Source organism: Drosophila kikkawai, chromosome 2R (assembly GCF_030179895.1).
Source record: "Drosophila kikkawai strain 14028-0561.14 chromosome 2R, DkikHiC1v2, whole genome shotgun sequence".
Classification (NCBI taxonomy): domain Eukaryota; kingdom Metazoa; phylum Arthropoda; class Insecta; order Diptera; family Drosophilidae; genus Drosophila; species Drosophila kikkawai.
Genome location: NC_091729.1, coordinates 11,483,356 through 11,498,346, shown reverse-complemented (window position 1 = coordinate 11,498,346; position 14,991 = coordinate 11,483,356). Strand labels below are relative to the sequence as shown.

General features: G+C 46.4%; 3 protein-coding genes across 3 annotated transcripts; 2 read left to right on the top strand and 1 right to left on the bottom strand.

The window, feature by feature from the left end:
- Positions 1-167: 167 nt before the first annotated feature.
- On the bottom strand, positions 168-7,178 carry LOC108078312 (5-oxoprolinase). The gene is made up of 7 exons (XM_017172105.3): positions 6,899-7,178; positions 5,276-6,040; positions 4,908-5,220; positions 2,801-3,563; positions 1,722-2,734; positions 468-1,668; positions 168-410 (listed from the first exon to the last, which is right to left on the bottom strand). The coding sequence occupies exons 2-7, from the start codon at positions 5,718-5,720 to the stop codon at positions 258-260; spliced, it is 3,888 nt and encodes a 1,295-aa protein (XP_017027594.1). The 5' UTR covers positions 5,721-6,040; positions 6,899-7,178; the 3' UTR covers positions 168-257.
- An 827-nt stretch (positions 7,179-8,005) lies between these two features.
- Positions 8,006-9,997, top strand: LOC108078441 (peroxiredoxin-6-like). Its single transcript, XM_017172324.3, has 4 exons — positions 8,006-8,194; positions 8,263-8,637; positions 8,697-8,772; positions 8,830-9,997. The coding sequence occupies exons 1-4, from the start codon at positions 8,112-8,114 to the stop codon at positions 8,956-8,958; spliced, it is 663 nt and encodes a 220-aa protein (XP_017027813.1). The 5' UTR covers positions 8,006-8,111; the 3' UTR covers positions 8,959-9,997.
- Positions 9,998-10,441: 444 nt separating this feature from the next.
- LOC108077966 (sodium/potassium-transporting ATPase subunit alpha) lies at positions 10,442-14,407 on the top strand. The gene is made up of 8 exons (XM_017171507.3): positions 10,442-10,702; positions 10,755-11,296; positions 11,628-11,787; positions 11,844-13,415; positions 13,470-13,561; positions 13,626-13,800; positions 13,870-14,108; positions 14,166-14,407. The coding sequence occupies exons 1-8, from the start codon at positions 10,502-10,504 to the stop codon at positions 14,287-14,289; spliced, it is 3,105 nt and encodes a 1,034-aa protein (XP_017026996.2). The 5' UTR covers positions 10,442-10,501; the 3' UTR covers positions 14,290-14,407.
- Positions 14,408-14,991: the final 584 nt, after the last annotated feature.

Below are 14,991 nucleotides of genomic sequence, written 5' to 3'. Positions count from 1 at the left end.
TGTAAGATTCCACTCAGAACTGCTTAATCCACCCATTGAAAAATATCGATAGTTTTGAATATCGTATACGAACTAGGCGGAAAATTTAAATTTATTTAAGATAACTAACTAACAAAATGATAAAAGAGGAACATAAACAAATACTTTTGATTATATAACTTGCAATATTCATATTTATATTTAATTATTTCTTGATTTTAATACAAAACATATAGACTTGACTTGGTATGGCACAAATATATAAAAAATACGACATTTCAGGCTGACTCCTGGGCCTGCAGGTAGTTGAAAACAGTGCCGCGCTCCACAAAACGTTTGCTGTTCTCCTGGTCAACACCTTCACCGGCTTTAGGGGAGTCTCCGCTGGGTCCGAAGCCTCCTCCGCCGGGGGTTTTCATGGCAAAGGTATCCTGAAAAAAACAAATTTAATACAAAAACTTTAAACTCAAGTGAATCAATAAACTTACCCCTGCTTCCACATCGATGCAGGTCTTGCCAGCCAAGGCAATCACTCTTCCATCTCGCTTGACCACCAGATTGCGTCCACTCTTGCCCGATTCTCCGCCTGCTAGTCCATAGGGCTGGAGGGTTCTACGCTCCGTTAGAACCGACAAAGTCACGGGTTTGCGGAAGAGCAGATCCCGCTCCACGCCCTCGCCTCCATTGAACTGTCCCCGTCCGCCAGAGCCATCGGTACGCAGGCAGAACCGCTTTAGGATCATGGGGTAGCGCAGCTCCAGGATCTCCGGATCAGTGATGCGGGTATTGGTCATGTGCGTGTGCACTCCGCCGGCTCCATGCCAGCCTGGACCTGCTCCAGCACCACCAGCCACGGTCTCGTAGTATCCCCAGGTCTCATCCCCTATCGTTATGTTGTTCATGCAGCCCTGAGAGGCGGCACAGACCCCGAATGCCTTCAGCACTGTGTCCACGATTCGCTGAGAAGTCTGGACATTGCCGCCGACAACAGCGGCTCCCTCGGACGGGTCCAGGATGGAGTTCTTTGGAATGATTACTTGAATGGGAGCCAGGCAGCCCTGGTTGAGAGGCACATCGTGGCCCACCATGCAGCGCAGGCAGTAGATCAGCGCGGACAGAGTGATTGCACGCGGGGCATTGCAGTTGCCCCAAACCTCTACGCCGGAACCGGTGAAGTCGCACAGCGCCGAGCCCAGCTCAGCATCGATGGTCACCTTGAGGGCAATGGGAGAGCCGTCGTCCATGAACTCCCTCGCCTCCAGCACCGTAGAACCTGTGCGCTCCAGCGTATCTCGACCGATCTGACGCAACATGTCCCGAACCGCCAGTTCGGCGTTCTTCTGGATGTGCGACATGTAGGCCTGTACCACATCCAAGCCATAACTGTCGATCAGCTCGGCCACCAGTTGGATGCCCTTGTGGTTGGCGGCAATCTGGGCCTTCAAGTCTGAGAGATTGTCGCTGAGGTTCCTGGTGCCCACGGCTCCCTTGGCTGCAGTCGGCGTGGTTAGCCGCTCGACTATCTGCTGCTCCTGGAAGAGCCCGTTCTCCACGATCAGGAAACTCTTGAAAGCGGCGCCCTCTTGGGCCAAGGATGTAGAGTGCGGCGGCATAGAGCCCGGCGTGATGCCTCCAATATCAGCATGATGACCTCGGGAGGCCACAAAGAATACGGGACGAGGGTGACTCCTGCATAATGAGAAATTTAATTTTTTGAAGGTTTAATCAGGACCGAAACTCACTCATAAAACACCGGCGTAATGACCGTCAAATCTGGCAGATGGGAGCCTCCAGCCGAAGGATGGTTTGCCAGGATAACATCTCCATTCTTCAAGGTCTCTCCCCGCACCCTTAGTTGGTACTGGACAGTCTCCTGCATGGCTCCCAGATGAACAGGAATGTGTGGAGCATTGCTAACCAGGCCACCATCCGGGCCAAAGAGAGCACAGGAGAAGTCCAGGCGCTCCTTGATATTGGTGGAAATTGAAGTGCGCTGGAGCACTCTGCCCATCTGCTCGGCAATGCTCATGAAGCGGTGGCTAAAGATGCTCAGATGCACTGGATCCAGTTCGGCATTGATGCCGTGCTTTCCTCCAGTCTTCACGTCCATGATGAGGTCTCCAAATGGAGTGACCAGGACACTGCATTCCGGTTCCACTACGATCGTAGAGAGCTGATCAATCAGCACGGCAGGACCGGTGATCTTGTGACCTGCCAGCAGGTTCTTGGTCAGGTAAATAGGAGCATCAAATCCGCCCTGGTCAAAGTGGACTCGGGTAGTGCCTTCGGCTGGTGGGGTTACCTCCGAAGCATCCTTAACCTTCGATTCCGGTGGGGTTTCGTTCTTGCCCAGCCCTCGAATACGTATGTCATCCACAATGATCCTTCTGTTCTGCAGGACGAATCCAAACTCTGTGCGATAGCGTTCCAGGAAAGTGGCATGGAAGTCACCATAAGCAGCCAAAAGGGGAGATGAGGCCGAGGACTGCTTTCCTGCTGCTGATGGGGCAACCATCAGGGCGCCATCGGTGCCCTCATAGCGCAAGTGGAGGAAGGGCTCCAGTTCAATTTTACGGAATCCCTGCTCCGCCAACTTGGCGTGGCATTGCTGTGACAAAGCATCCAAGCGCTCCTTCAGCTGCTGGGCATGCGCATCGCTAAACTCCAGGCCGCTGGGCTCTTGCAGCTCCTGGACAACGTCGGCCAGAGCCATGCCATAAGCAGATAGGATGCCAGCATATTTGTGGACCACAACCTTGAGGGAATACAAGAAAAGGAGATATTAAAACCTAAAGGAACCAAACATATTGTCTTACTTTACCTTGCCAATTCCCAGATTACGAGCAATGGCGCAGGCGTGCTGGCCACCAGCTCCTCCAAAGCAGGACAGCACATGGTTGGCTGTATCCAAACCCCTCGACTGCGTCAGGGCCCTAATGGGCCTACACATTGTCTCGTTGGCCACTCGAATAAAGCCCAGAGCCACTTGCTCGATGCTCAGCACTCTATCATCGCCAGAGGCCTTCAAATGACTGTTGATCTCCGCCTGCAGCTGCACAAACTTGCTCCTGGCAATCTCATGGTCCAGTGGCTCGTTCTCCTTTGGTCCAAAGATCTTGGGAAAATACTGAGGCAGAATGCGTCCCAGTATGAGATTGGCATCCGTGACGGTCAAAGGTCCTCCCTTCTTATAGCAAGCGGGTCCGGGATGCGATCCGGCTGATTCCGGACCGACCACGAATATTCCAGAGCGGAAAAATAGCCTAGATCCGCCGCCAGCAGCCACAGTGTTTATGTCCAACTGGGGGGCCTGGATAGTCACCCCAGCCGTGGTGCTCTCGATGACATGCTCATAGCTGCCGGCATAGCGAGACACGTCCGTGGAGGTGCCGCCCATATCGAATCCAATGAGTGGCAGCTCCGTTTCCCGGGCTCCGGTCAAAGCGTAGCCGACAACGCCGCCCGCAGGTCCCGAGAGTATGGCACGGGCTCCGCGGAAGTTCTCCATGTTGGTCAGGCCGCCATCCGATTGCATGAAGAGCACATCCACACCCTCCAGCTGCTTGTCAAAGCCAGATTTGAAGCTGAGGATGGGGAAAACGGATATTTAGTAAACTGTTTTGCAATTTTTTAGACACTACTGTAAAGTGAGAGCGTGCTTTTGTTGTTATACCCTCTCCAGGTCTAGGGGAATATGGGTATATGCTCTATAGAGATAAGACCCGAAGCCAAACAAGTCTTCAAAAATCTTCAAATAGATCCTGATTCTTATTCTGGTTTCTTTTATTATACCCTTGCAGGGTATTATAATTTCAGTCAGAAGTTTGCAACGCAGTGAAGGAGACCTTTCCGACCCTATAAAGTATATATATTCTTGATCAGCATCAACAGCCGAGTCGATCTAGCCATGTCCGTCTGTCCGTCTGTCCGTCTGTCCGTCTGTCCGTCCGTCCGTCTGTCCGTTTCTACGCAAACTAGTCCCTCAGTTTTAAAGCTATCTGAATGAAACTTTGCATATAGTCTTCTATATACTCTCACTGCTATATATGTCGGAACGGGCCGGATCGGACGACTATATCATATAGCTGCCATACAAATGTTCGATAATTTTTTAGAAAAAAATTTTAACTTGGCTGTTTTTCAATATTTTTTAGCCATTTTATATTATTCCAGAATTTTGGTAAAAATTTTATGAAAATCGGACGACTATATCTTATAGCTGCCATAGGAACGATCGGAAAATGAATAGGAAAAAAATTATAACTTCGTTGTTTTTCAACATATTCCTATCTACTTTTAGATATGAGCTTTTTTTATTATTTCAGAATTTTGGTAAAATTTTTATGAAAATCGGACAGCTATATCATACAGCTGCCATATAAACGATCGGTAAATGTAGAGAAAATGTTAAGCTGGGAATGTAAAACTGTAACTGTCAAACTGTAAACATAATAAGTATAGGTAAAATGTTATGAAACTCTGTTTAGGGTCTGTTTTCCGGCATTATAATTTATAATATAAATATGAAAACCAATCTGCAAGGGTATACAAACTTCGGCGTGACGAAGTTAGCTTCCTTTCTTGTTTTTAAGCTAAAATAAGTTAAGTCTGTATATTCAAAACTTGATTCTAAACCAGCAAATAATGATTAAATTGTACGCTTTAAAATCTCATTACAAGGTATCAGCTAGTCGAGACGGTTTACCCCAAGCATTCCCATTAGCTCTACTCGCTATGTTTACGTTACGTAACCCTTTGAGGGATCTCAGCTTTGAATGTTTGTTTTGTTTGGTTTTATTCAGCTGTTTAGTCTGATTTCGGGCTTATCTTTATAGTATCTCCCGCCATCACAAGAAAAGTCTGCTTAGACCCCGAAAAAGAGCTGGGTCACTCGGCTAATTTACAAACCAGAGATAAGATGCACTCACCTGGCCAAGTAGCGATCTACATGGGGAGTTAAGTAGGCCTCCGCGCAGGCTGTATAGCCGCGGGCCACCACCCTACACATGGGCATGGCCTCGTGGGAGAGCGTGACGTGGCTGAAGCCCAGCTCCCTGGCGATGGCTCCCACACGGAGCTCGTGCTCCGGACAGGCGTAGCTGTGGGCCAGCACCACGGCCACCGAGGAGACGCCTTGCTCTCGGGCTGAAGAGAGAGAGCTTCGCAGAGCCACCTCATCTACTGGACGCACCTCCAGATACTTGGTGCCGGCCACTCCCTCCAGCACTTTCCAGCTTTGATCTACGGCGAATCGGTTAGTATTCCATGAGGTTATCATAACGGCGGATGCACATACCCAGCTCACAGCGATCCGGCTGCTGGGGAACTATGCGGCAGTCCACCTCCACCACAGACTGATACAAATTAGCTGGCTTGCGGATATTGAGATCGAAGATCTTGGGCCTCGCCTGGTTGCCGATGTACAGGAGATCCCTGAAGCCAGTGTTTACCACCAGGACCACGGGGTCGCCCTTGCGCTCGAGCAGGGCATTAGTGGCCACCGTAGTGCCCATGCGAACCCATCCAATTTTGGAGGTATCAACCAAGCCACTCGGTGCCAGATCCTCGCCGGTTTCCTCTTTGAGAATGCGTCGAATGCCTTCGCGAGGGGCGTCGCTGTACCGCTCTGGATCCTCGGAGAGCAACTTCATGGTTCGCACCTTGCCGCCGGGACAGATGCAGAGAACGTCGGTGAAGGTGCCGCCGCGATCAATGGCGAAGCAGTATTTGTTTCCCGACATTGTGTCTTTGTTTTGCTTTTAGGTTCCGATCGAGAGAAGTTGAAAAAGTAGACTGAGCGGCAGCCAGTGCCAGAGGCGGTATATATACAGGTGGTTCTCGATCGGTTCTCCCAAAAGCTCGGCACATGGAGCTCTCGAAGCTTTCGAGATTGGGGAGCGAGAGTGAGCAAGGGTCGTGATCAACTTACTAGTACTGCTTTTTGGCTCCCACTGAGCTTTTTACACAGCAAAGTGTTTGGATTTCAGAATACCATAGATATGAACGATTTTTAATTTATTATAAAGGTAAACATAATGTTGTATCTTTAATGCTTGCGAACCTTGAAAAGATAAAAAATAAAAACATAAATAAAAAATTTATATAGAATTATTATTTAAAATAAACCAGCTTTGGACTTCGAAATGAAATGCTTCCAGAAGTAAACAAGCCAGTTTTTTGGATTTTCCAACAGTTGATCACTTCAGGAAACATAAACAGAGAGCCACGGAGCACATAGGGGCACGAGAGAGCGGCAAACGATGTGATGGTGTTGGTGAGTGGCCGCCATTCATGCACACTACCAGAGATCGGGCGGCTCTCCCGTACACGTATACAAAACGAGCCTCCAATTGGAGAGCAGAGAGACTGAATTAGTGAGTTTGTGTGGGTAAGTCTCTCGGGAATTTCGCACATTGCCGAAGATTGGCTCTCAGAGGAAGCAGTGAGTTTTACTAATCCCCTAAAGGCAGTCTACAAAAGACATTCTACTAAATTGGTACCAGACCCTAGTACTTTTTCACACAGTCGGTTATAAAATGAAATCTAAAACGCAGAAAGGTACGCGTTTATTATACACAATATGTGGAATTTTTCCACAGTTTTCTAGGTTGTTTGTCAATAACAAAATGGAATTTGTAGTCAAGTGGGTTGGAAGATTGTTTTGGTGCGGACAAGAGCGAGAGGGAGAGCCACGATCAAGTACATTACCAGAGATAAGAAGAGCGAATCGGGTAAGACTCTCTCGATCTTTCTGTTGCTCTCCGATTCTCCTACTCATACACTCTAAGATTGCCTGCGCGTGGCCTTCTCCCTCTCATTCACCCCCGCACCCATGAAATCTTCTGTCCCACATGACTACAAATTTCTGTTGTTTGTTGACAAAATAAAAAAGTACACCAAGTAGGGAATGGAAAATTACCAGAAAATGGGTGTAATAAACTCGGATCTTTCTAGGTCTCTCTTTATAATGCACTGTAAATTGTTCATCAACTGTACTTCAAATATGTACATATTATCACGTAAATAGCACTGGGAATTTGTAGGCATTAGGTGTGTCTGGAAGCCACCTTCAAAAAACCTTCACAAACGATGCACATTTCACATTTTAGCTGTATTTATACTAATTTGTTATGATATTCCATATGATCATATTCCAAGGGGCTTCGGGTTCCTATTTTGTAAACTGTCTTTGATAGACTGTCTACTGCCTTCTGATCGGGTGGGTGCTCTGTCCCACGACCGATACCCACTGCTTCCATCCATGTGGCCCACTGAGAACCAATCTTTGCTGGTGTGCGAATCTCCGAGAAACTTACCCACACAGACTCACTATTTCCGGCGCTCTGTTCTCCATTTGGAGGCTCGTTTTGTGTATGTGAACGGGAGAGCCGGCCGATCTATGGTAGTGTGCGTGAATGGCGGCCACTTACCAACACCATCGCATAGTTCGCCGCTCTCTCGTGCTCGCACTTTCTCTGTTGGTGGAATTGTTGCCTTGCCTGTGTGGGTGATTCTGTCTTAATTACCTATACCAGTGTAAAGTTAGGTGCTCTCTGGCTCTCTGTTTATGTTTGCCGAAGTTGGGAAGTCAGCTGGGAGTGATCAGCTGTATGATCGCATATTGGGGGATAGGATAACTCAAAATAAATTGTCCAATTTGAAGAGCTTCTTAGAGGGAAGCGAATAAGCAGAACTGTACTTTTTTCAGGCTAACCTTCTAGAAAATTTCATCTCAAAGTCCATGCCCGTATCATGTTTTTCTATATAAAGGCACCTAATAAGTCTCAAGCTAAACAAATGTGGAGACCTTGCCCATAGCTTCCCATATCCCCCTCGCCACATCTAGCTCCCCTCCAGCTGATGCCTGGAATTATTTATTATTCTAACCAGTCTATATCCCATATGCGTCGTCATATATACAGACTATATACACACTAGCGATAAGGTGCCGCCCGATCACCGTCTCTTTTGCTCCCACTCAGGAACCCGATTCCGCCGGGTATAAAAGCCGGTGCCCCGCTCAGTAGAATTCAGTAAGCAACAAGTGAGCGAGCTACCTACAGCCAGCTAACAGCTAACAAGTAAAACCAAGTGTTATATCCAAGTATCAACCTTTCAAGATCCCCATCAAGATGCGTTTGGGACAGACTGTACCTAACTTCAAGGCCGAAACCACCAAGGGCCCCATCAACTTCCACGAGTGGCAGGGTAACCAGTAAGTAAACCCCCTTAAACCCTCTTCAGGCTCTTGGGCTCATCGTATGCCTTTCCTCCGTTCCTCAGGTGGGTGGTTCTCTTCTCTCACCCCGCCGACTTTACGCCCGTTTGCACCACCGAGCTGGGCAGAATCGCTGTCCACCAGCCGGAGTTCGCCAAGAGAAACACCAAATGCCTGGCGCACTCTGTGGACGCCCTTAACTCCCATGTGGACTGGGTGAACGACATCAAGAGCTACTGCCTGGACATTCCCGGGGACTTCCCCTACCCGATCATTGCTGACCCAACCAGGGACCTGGCTGTCAGCCTGGGCATGCTGGATGAGGAGCAGAAGCGCGATCCCGAGGTGGGCAAGACCATCCGTGCCTTGTTCATTATTAGCCCGGACCACAAGGTGCGCCTGTCCATGTTCTACCCCATGTCTACGGGCCGCAATGTCGAGTGAGTTTCTTTATTTTTTATACATCTCGATCCTTGCTTATGATTCTTATATCCTACAGTGAGATCTTGAGGACCATCGACTCGCTGCAGCTGACTGATCGCCTTCAGGTGGTGGCCACTCCCGCCAACTGGACTGTGAGTTTACCTTTGACACACTAGGTCTATTCCATACTGATTTTGTATTTTCTATAGCCCGGAACTAAGGTCATGATCCTGCCCAGCGTCACCGATGAAGAGGCCCACAAGTTCTTCCCCAAGGGCTTTGACAAGGTCTCCATGCCCTCAGGAGTCAACTATGTTCGCACCACAGAAAACTATTAGTTATTTCAAGCTATTTGCAATATTCAGCTTTAGCTATGTGCCACAAAAAATTTATTACTAAACAAAACAGGTTTTATAATAATTTTTTTTTTTAGAAAATGTAGCTTTGTTAGCACATTTTTTGAGTAGTTTACAATTTTTGGTCTTGAGTCAGCTGTTTATGAAGTTACTGAAAATTATAAGAAATTGTAGGAAAAATGTAAACAGTTAAAAAATTAAAATTTTTGAATTTGAGAGAGCTTAAGAGCTGCTACTCTTTATGTTCAAATCGTTAGGTTGTTGTTATTAATCAGGTTAAGTCTTTGAAAACTTGTTTAAATTTCTTCGCTTTTTAAAGTTGAAGCTGAAAACTAGATATAAATATATGATTTTATTAATCTAGTTATCCTGAAATAAACACGAAACATTCGTACAAAATTTATACATTTTAATAAGGTCGTTAAAAACATATTAAATTTTCTTGGTTTTTAAAATTTAAGACTCTCTCAGAAACTTATATATAAAAAAAGATTAAATTATATAATTATCCTGAAATAAAAACTAAATATTCATATAAAATGTATAATATTAACTAAGAAGATTTAATTGATTCATTCTTAATTATAAATTTATTTATAAAGCTTTTCTTGTTACCCATTTTTAAATTCCTAATTTTTTGAGTTTAAAGTACTATCGTCACTTTTATCTTACAATTTAAAAAGCAGTTTTTCTTTGATATATGTTTGTATCCTTTACAATTGTTGTTATTAAAGATAATTAATTTTTTTTATATCTTAATAAATTGCAATAACCATGGCGGTTATAAAATATAGTTGTCTGATTCAGAGCCGTCTTATATACGACTTATTTAATCTTTATTTCATATGTATTCTGTATTCTGTTTTTCATATTTTTGTTTCACCTTAAGATTTTCTTAATTTATTGAATAAGATATCCTAGACCAAAACTATGCCCTCTCTTTAAGCACATATTCATAAATACATTTATAGTTGTCAATTTAAATTACCAATCAATAAATAACTGATAATAATTCCCCAGACCAGCATAGTTTGTGCAACTTGGAACTTATTGAACGCAAACATTAAAATTTCTCGTTTCACTGGTGGTTCGGCAAGCCGTAAATTTATATGCAAATGCATGTTTTATCTGTTTTTTACTTCGCAGCAATGAAATTTGATGACTTATTAAACGAGGCCATAAAGAGCGCATTTCGGGCAAGCAAGTCGGTGTCGGTGGCCTTTGGGCGCAATTGTTTGCCAGAAAGTCGGCCGTATCAATCGACTCGATATGTGATATGCGATTGCGATTGCGAGTCCCAGTGGAACGGTTCAGATTGTTTTTCGCCACCGTTATGGCCCCTAATACTGGTGTCCTGCGGCGGGATGGCAGGCAGGCAGACACGCAGGCGGAGTGACAGTGGGAGTCACTGGCTGGCTGACTCCCTGGTTTATGTGCGAACATTGATGGCAGTTTTACGACCGCTTTTCCGTGCTCTACACGTCGAAAACACAGCTCCACAAATTGCCTAGAGTTTTCCGTAAGCATGGGGAACTGGGGCAAGCAGCTGTGGAAACGGAAATGTAGGTGTAACCTACGGCGAACGTGGACGTGCAAGGCCAAAACCAAAAACAGAAAGTCCAACGAACGCACGGAGAACGAACTGTGGCAGGAGTACTACGCCCCTTATCTGCACTTTTTGTCCTTCTCGGAAATCTATTCGCGACTGGAGACGAGTCCCTCCGAGGTGAGATGGTAAGCAAGTGATTGCAACTGCGACCTAACAAAGACTTCCACAGGGACTCACTGAAGAAGTGGCCACCACAAAACTGAAGCGCAACGGGAAGAACACTTTGCCGATCCCCCCGAAGCCACATCTCTTGCTTGTGAGATATCTTTGTTACTGCTTCAGCGTCATAGGCGTAATCCTACTGCTTTCCGCCTTCGTCTGCTTCTTCCTGCACTATTATGCGATTATAACGCAGCCAAAAAAAATGCACAATCCGAAATATCTGCTGGCGGGCTGGATCTTGCTCATTATCTTCTTTCTCGCCGGGCTCATGCCCGTCCTGCATGAGGAAGACAACACAGCGCTGCTGGAGTCTATTGATGAGACGATGCCCATGTTCTGCACTGTGATCCGTGAGGGTAACAAGGAAATCATCCTCACCCAGGACGTGGTGATCGGCGACATAGTGCCGATCAGTTATGGTCAGCGGTTGCCGGCGGACTTGAGATTCATTACTACCTCTGGCTTGGAGGTGGACAATGTGGCTCTTACAGGCTCATCGGAGCCCTGGCAAATCTTTCCCTTAGCAAGTGACGAAAAGCAGATATTCTCGCAATCGAAGGTTGTGTACTTGAATGAATAGAAATTGTTTAATTCTTTTTACGAATTGAAAAGAAAATTTTAGTGACTTGTATTTTTTTAACTATGTTGCCATGGATATTAATATATATATATTCAACAAACAATAAAAATAATTACTTAATTTTAACAGCATTAATCCACTGAGATTTCTAAGCATTCATTTAATTGTTTTCAAAGTTTGATCTCCAAACTTATATATAGAAATCTTACAAATACAAATCACATACCCTTCAATCTGCTGTCAAACTGGACGCTTCTGCTGCCGAAACTCCAACAAAATGGATCCACAACCTTTGCCCAGATGGATTTCCGGCAATGTGGGATTTGCCGGCACGCATGCGACTAAGGGGTATGGTCTGGGGGTGGCCATTGCGTGCGGAACGAAAACTGAAGTCGGAAAGATGATGGAACTCAGCTACAAGGAGCGGGCTGAGAGTCGGGTGAGCCTGCATCTAAGACAGGTAAGACCTACAGCTATTTCTCAATAGTTCCCTAGTTCATTCCTTGATCCTTTAAGGTTGGCTTTTATATGCTCGCTATAGTCCTCATGTGGCTTTTAATGGGTATCTCTTTTGTTCATCACGATGCCTCATTCATTCACCTGGAAATCTACATCACCTTCATAATTGCCCTGACTCCCTTGTATCTGCCCTTTATCCTCTTTTGGGGCATGAGAACGACAAGAGATCTGATGCAGGATAGCCAGTGTTACGCAAGGAACCTGGAGGCCACCAGCACAGTGGGCCTAACCACGGTTGTTATCACCGATATGACCAGGACAATAACCAAGCGGTGGATGCGGGTGACGGAGATCTTTGTGGACATGGAGCTGCTAAGTGCCGAGAGCGCGAATGTAAATGAACTGGGTCCGCGTTTCATTGAGCTGATCCAAGCCTCGGTCCTGTGCAACGATGCGGTCATTAATTCGGGTAACATCGGTGTGCCGAAGGAGAAAAAGAGCATGTACGGCAACTATCTGGACATAGCGATGCTCAGGTATGGCCTGCTTACCCTGCCCGATGTCAACCAGCTGCGGCGGGATCACGAGATGGTGGCCAACAAGGCGTTCACCTCGGCGGATCGTGTCCAGGTGACGGTGCACAGGACCTACGGCGCCGACGGGGAGCTGAAGCTCATCCTGCTAATGAAAGGGCACTGCGACACGGTGCTTCGCCACTGCTCAACCTTCACCGTGCGCGATGAGGAGATCCCGCTGGACGATGAGCTGCAGGACAACATTCTCAACCTGGCGGAGGGGCTGCTGGTGGGGGGTCGTCAAGTGCGAGCCTTTGCCTTCAAGGAGCTGAGAAACCAATTGGAGCTTCGGAGAATCTCGCAGGTGTACAGTGGCGGGGGCAGGGAGTTCCGGGATTACCTGGCAGTGGACACCTTCTCGCTGAGACTCCTCGGCTTAATAGCCACCTACACTCCTCCGCGGTCTACCATTCCCAAGGCGGTGGCCAGATGCCGATCGGCGGGCATCAAGTTGATCCTGGTCACCAGTCATGACCAATACTTGGCACGGGCTATGGCCTCGGAGGTCGGCCTTATGTCGCCTCACATGGATGAGATTAAGACGGGTCGAAGACTATCAGACTATCGAAATTTCAGACCCACGGAAATTGTAGATATGTTGGAATATGCCGATGAGAAGGACCACCACCAGCGCTGGTACATCGAGCAGTTGCTCCTCAACCAACGCGATTTGGTGTTCGCCAACACGGAGCCGGAGCAGCTCCATTGGATCGTGGAAGTCTGCCAGGGTCAGGGAGCGGTGGTCTCAGTCATCGGAGGGTCCCTCCACGACACTCCAGCTCTAAGGAGCGCCAATGTGGGCGCCGCCAGGCTCGGATGCGCCCCCATATGCGAGAATAGTGCAGATCTCGTTCTGCTGGACAGCTCCTTCGCCACCTTGTCCAGGGCCATCGGAATAAGCCGGCTGTTCTTCGAGAACCTTAAGAAGGCCTTGGCCTATTGCCTGGCCACCAACACGGTCTGGATAATAAGTTTACTCGCCTTCTTTACGCTCCGGATTCCCCTGTTGTTTAATATGATTGATATTATCATCGTTTCCGTGTTTGTGAACCTGGTGAGGAGGCTTCCTGCTATGCTTTTCTTTGGCTTTAATCAAACTTTTCCACAGATTCCTGCCTTGGCGCTGCTCTATGAGTTTCCAGAGGAAAATCTGATGCAACAGAAGCCCAAGGTTTACGATGACTGCCTGCTCAATAGTCGGTAAGCTGACACCATCCTCATCTATAGATTCGAAAATATCCCTATAGTTTTTCTTATCCTGTAGCCTGCTCTTTGTGTCGCACATCCTGGTGGGGACCATCGAGGCAGCCGCTGTTCTCATGACCTACATAATGTTCATGGTGGAGAGAGGATTTTTGCTCACCACCCTGGTAGGTCTGCAGTACCAATGGCACGACGAGACGGTCAACGACCTCACGGACTCCTACGGCCAGGAATGGGTGCGAATAAATTACAAATTCTCGGAGACATGCTAAGTCCAACTCCCACCCATTCCTAATCTCCCACAGAGCAGCGTCGAGCGCAAGCAACTGGACTGCCAGGTGTCCTCCCTTTGCCTGATGGCCATCGTTGTGATGCAGTGCACCAATCTGGTGTTGAACAAGACCGGACGTGCCAACCTGCTGGAGCACGGTTTCGGCAACTTGCAAATGAAGCTGGCGGCTGCGTATTTGATTGCGGTCTGCATCCTGCTGTGGTGGATGGACCCCACATGTTGCCTGCACCTGAAGGGAGCCAAATATCTGGAGTGGGTCTCCAAAAGCAGACTTTGCAGCTGTGATTTTTTAACCTCTTATTGTTTCAGTATACTTACCTTCCTTTGGGTCATCTTCCCCTTTGTGCCTATGATGGTGTTCCTCGAGTCCACTCGCAGGTACTTTCTGCGAATGTTTCCAGATAGTTGGCTGGAGAGGGCCACCATGTTTTGAGAGGTCATCTGTTTATATATATAAAAAAAAAGCAAAACTGAAGATGTTTGAACCAAAAAGATAATAGCTAAAAAATAACCATTTATATTTAATAAATTTTATTGACGACTATATCCCATATCAACTTTATTATTATCTCTAGCATCTACAACTATTGGCTTCCTTTATCGTTTTCAAATGTTCTCAGAACTTATATGAGATTTGTGTATTTTGTAAGCCAACAAAGTCAGTGTGCTGAAACTCTTACCTGAACATTAAACCTCTCACTTTTATGCACCATCAACTTATACGTTTTTTAGCTCAGCTTGTTTCTGGCACTAAAAAGAAGGGAACATAAAACTCGCCTCTAAAAGCTAATAGCTCGAAAAGACAGAGAGTGCATTTCCGAGTTCTATTTTAACGAGGACTCTAAAGTTTAAACAAAGAAATGAAACTCTTAGATTTTATTTTTAAAATATTGCATTTTATTTGTGAATAGCACGAAGCTGTGGTTGCTGGTGGTGGTGGTGGTGGTGGTGTTTGGCGGTTTCTGTGTGGTTGTGGTGTCACATTTAAGACTGGGTTTAATTATTTAATTTGCTTCGCATATTTGACATCTACATTTAATGACAATGAGTAGGACTTTTCACGGATTTGCATTCTTTGAACATCAATAATTTTACTTTAACTTTACGTTTACTCTTGTAAATACTTTGGTTTTGT

Bases quoted from the DNA above. Each gene is read 5' to 3' on its own strand.
- LOC108078312 (XM_017172105.3), bottom strand. From the start codon at position 5,720: ATGTCGGGAAACAAATACTGCTTCGCCATTGATCGCGGCGGCACCTTC. The intron at 2,735-2,800 runs GTAAAGTAAGAC...TATTCCCTCAAG, and splicing joins GTAATCTGGGAATTGGCAAG to GTTGTGGTCCACAAATATGC. The intron at 411-467 runs GTAAGTTTATTG...TGTTTTTTTCAG, and splicing joins GCATCGATGTGGAAGCAGGG to GATACCTTTGCCATGAAAAC.
- LOC108078441 (XM_017172324.3), top strand. From the start codon at position 8,112: ATGCGTTTGGGACAGACTGTACCTAACTTCAAGGCCGAAACCACCAAG. The intron at 8,638-8,696 runs GTGAGTTTCTTT...TATATCCTACAG, and splicing joins TCTACGGGCCGCAATGTCGA to TGAGATCTTGAGGACCATCG. The intron at 8,773-8,829 runs GTGAGTTTACCT...TATTTTCTATAG, and splicing joins CCACTCCCGCCAACTGGACT to CCCGGAACTAAGGTCATGAT.
- LOC108077966 (XM_017171507.3), top strand. From the start codon at position 10,502: ATGGGGAACTGGGGCAAGCAGCTGTGGAAACGGAAATGTAGGTGTAAC. The intron at 13,416-13,469 runs GTGAGGAGGCTT...ACTTTTCCACAG, and splicing joins TTTCCGTGTTTGTGAACCTG to ATTCCTGCCTTGGCGCTGCT. The intron at 13,562-13,625 runs GTAAGCTGACAC...CTTATCCTGTAG, and splicing joins GACTGCCTGCTCAATAGTCG to CCTGCTCTTTGTGTCGCACA.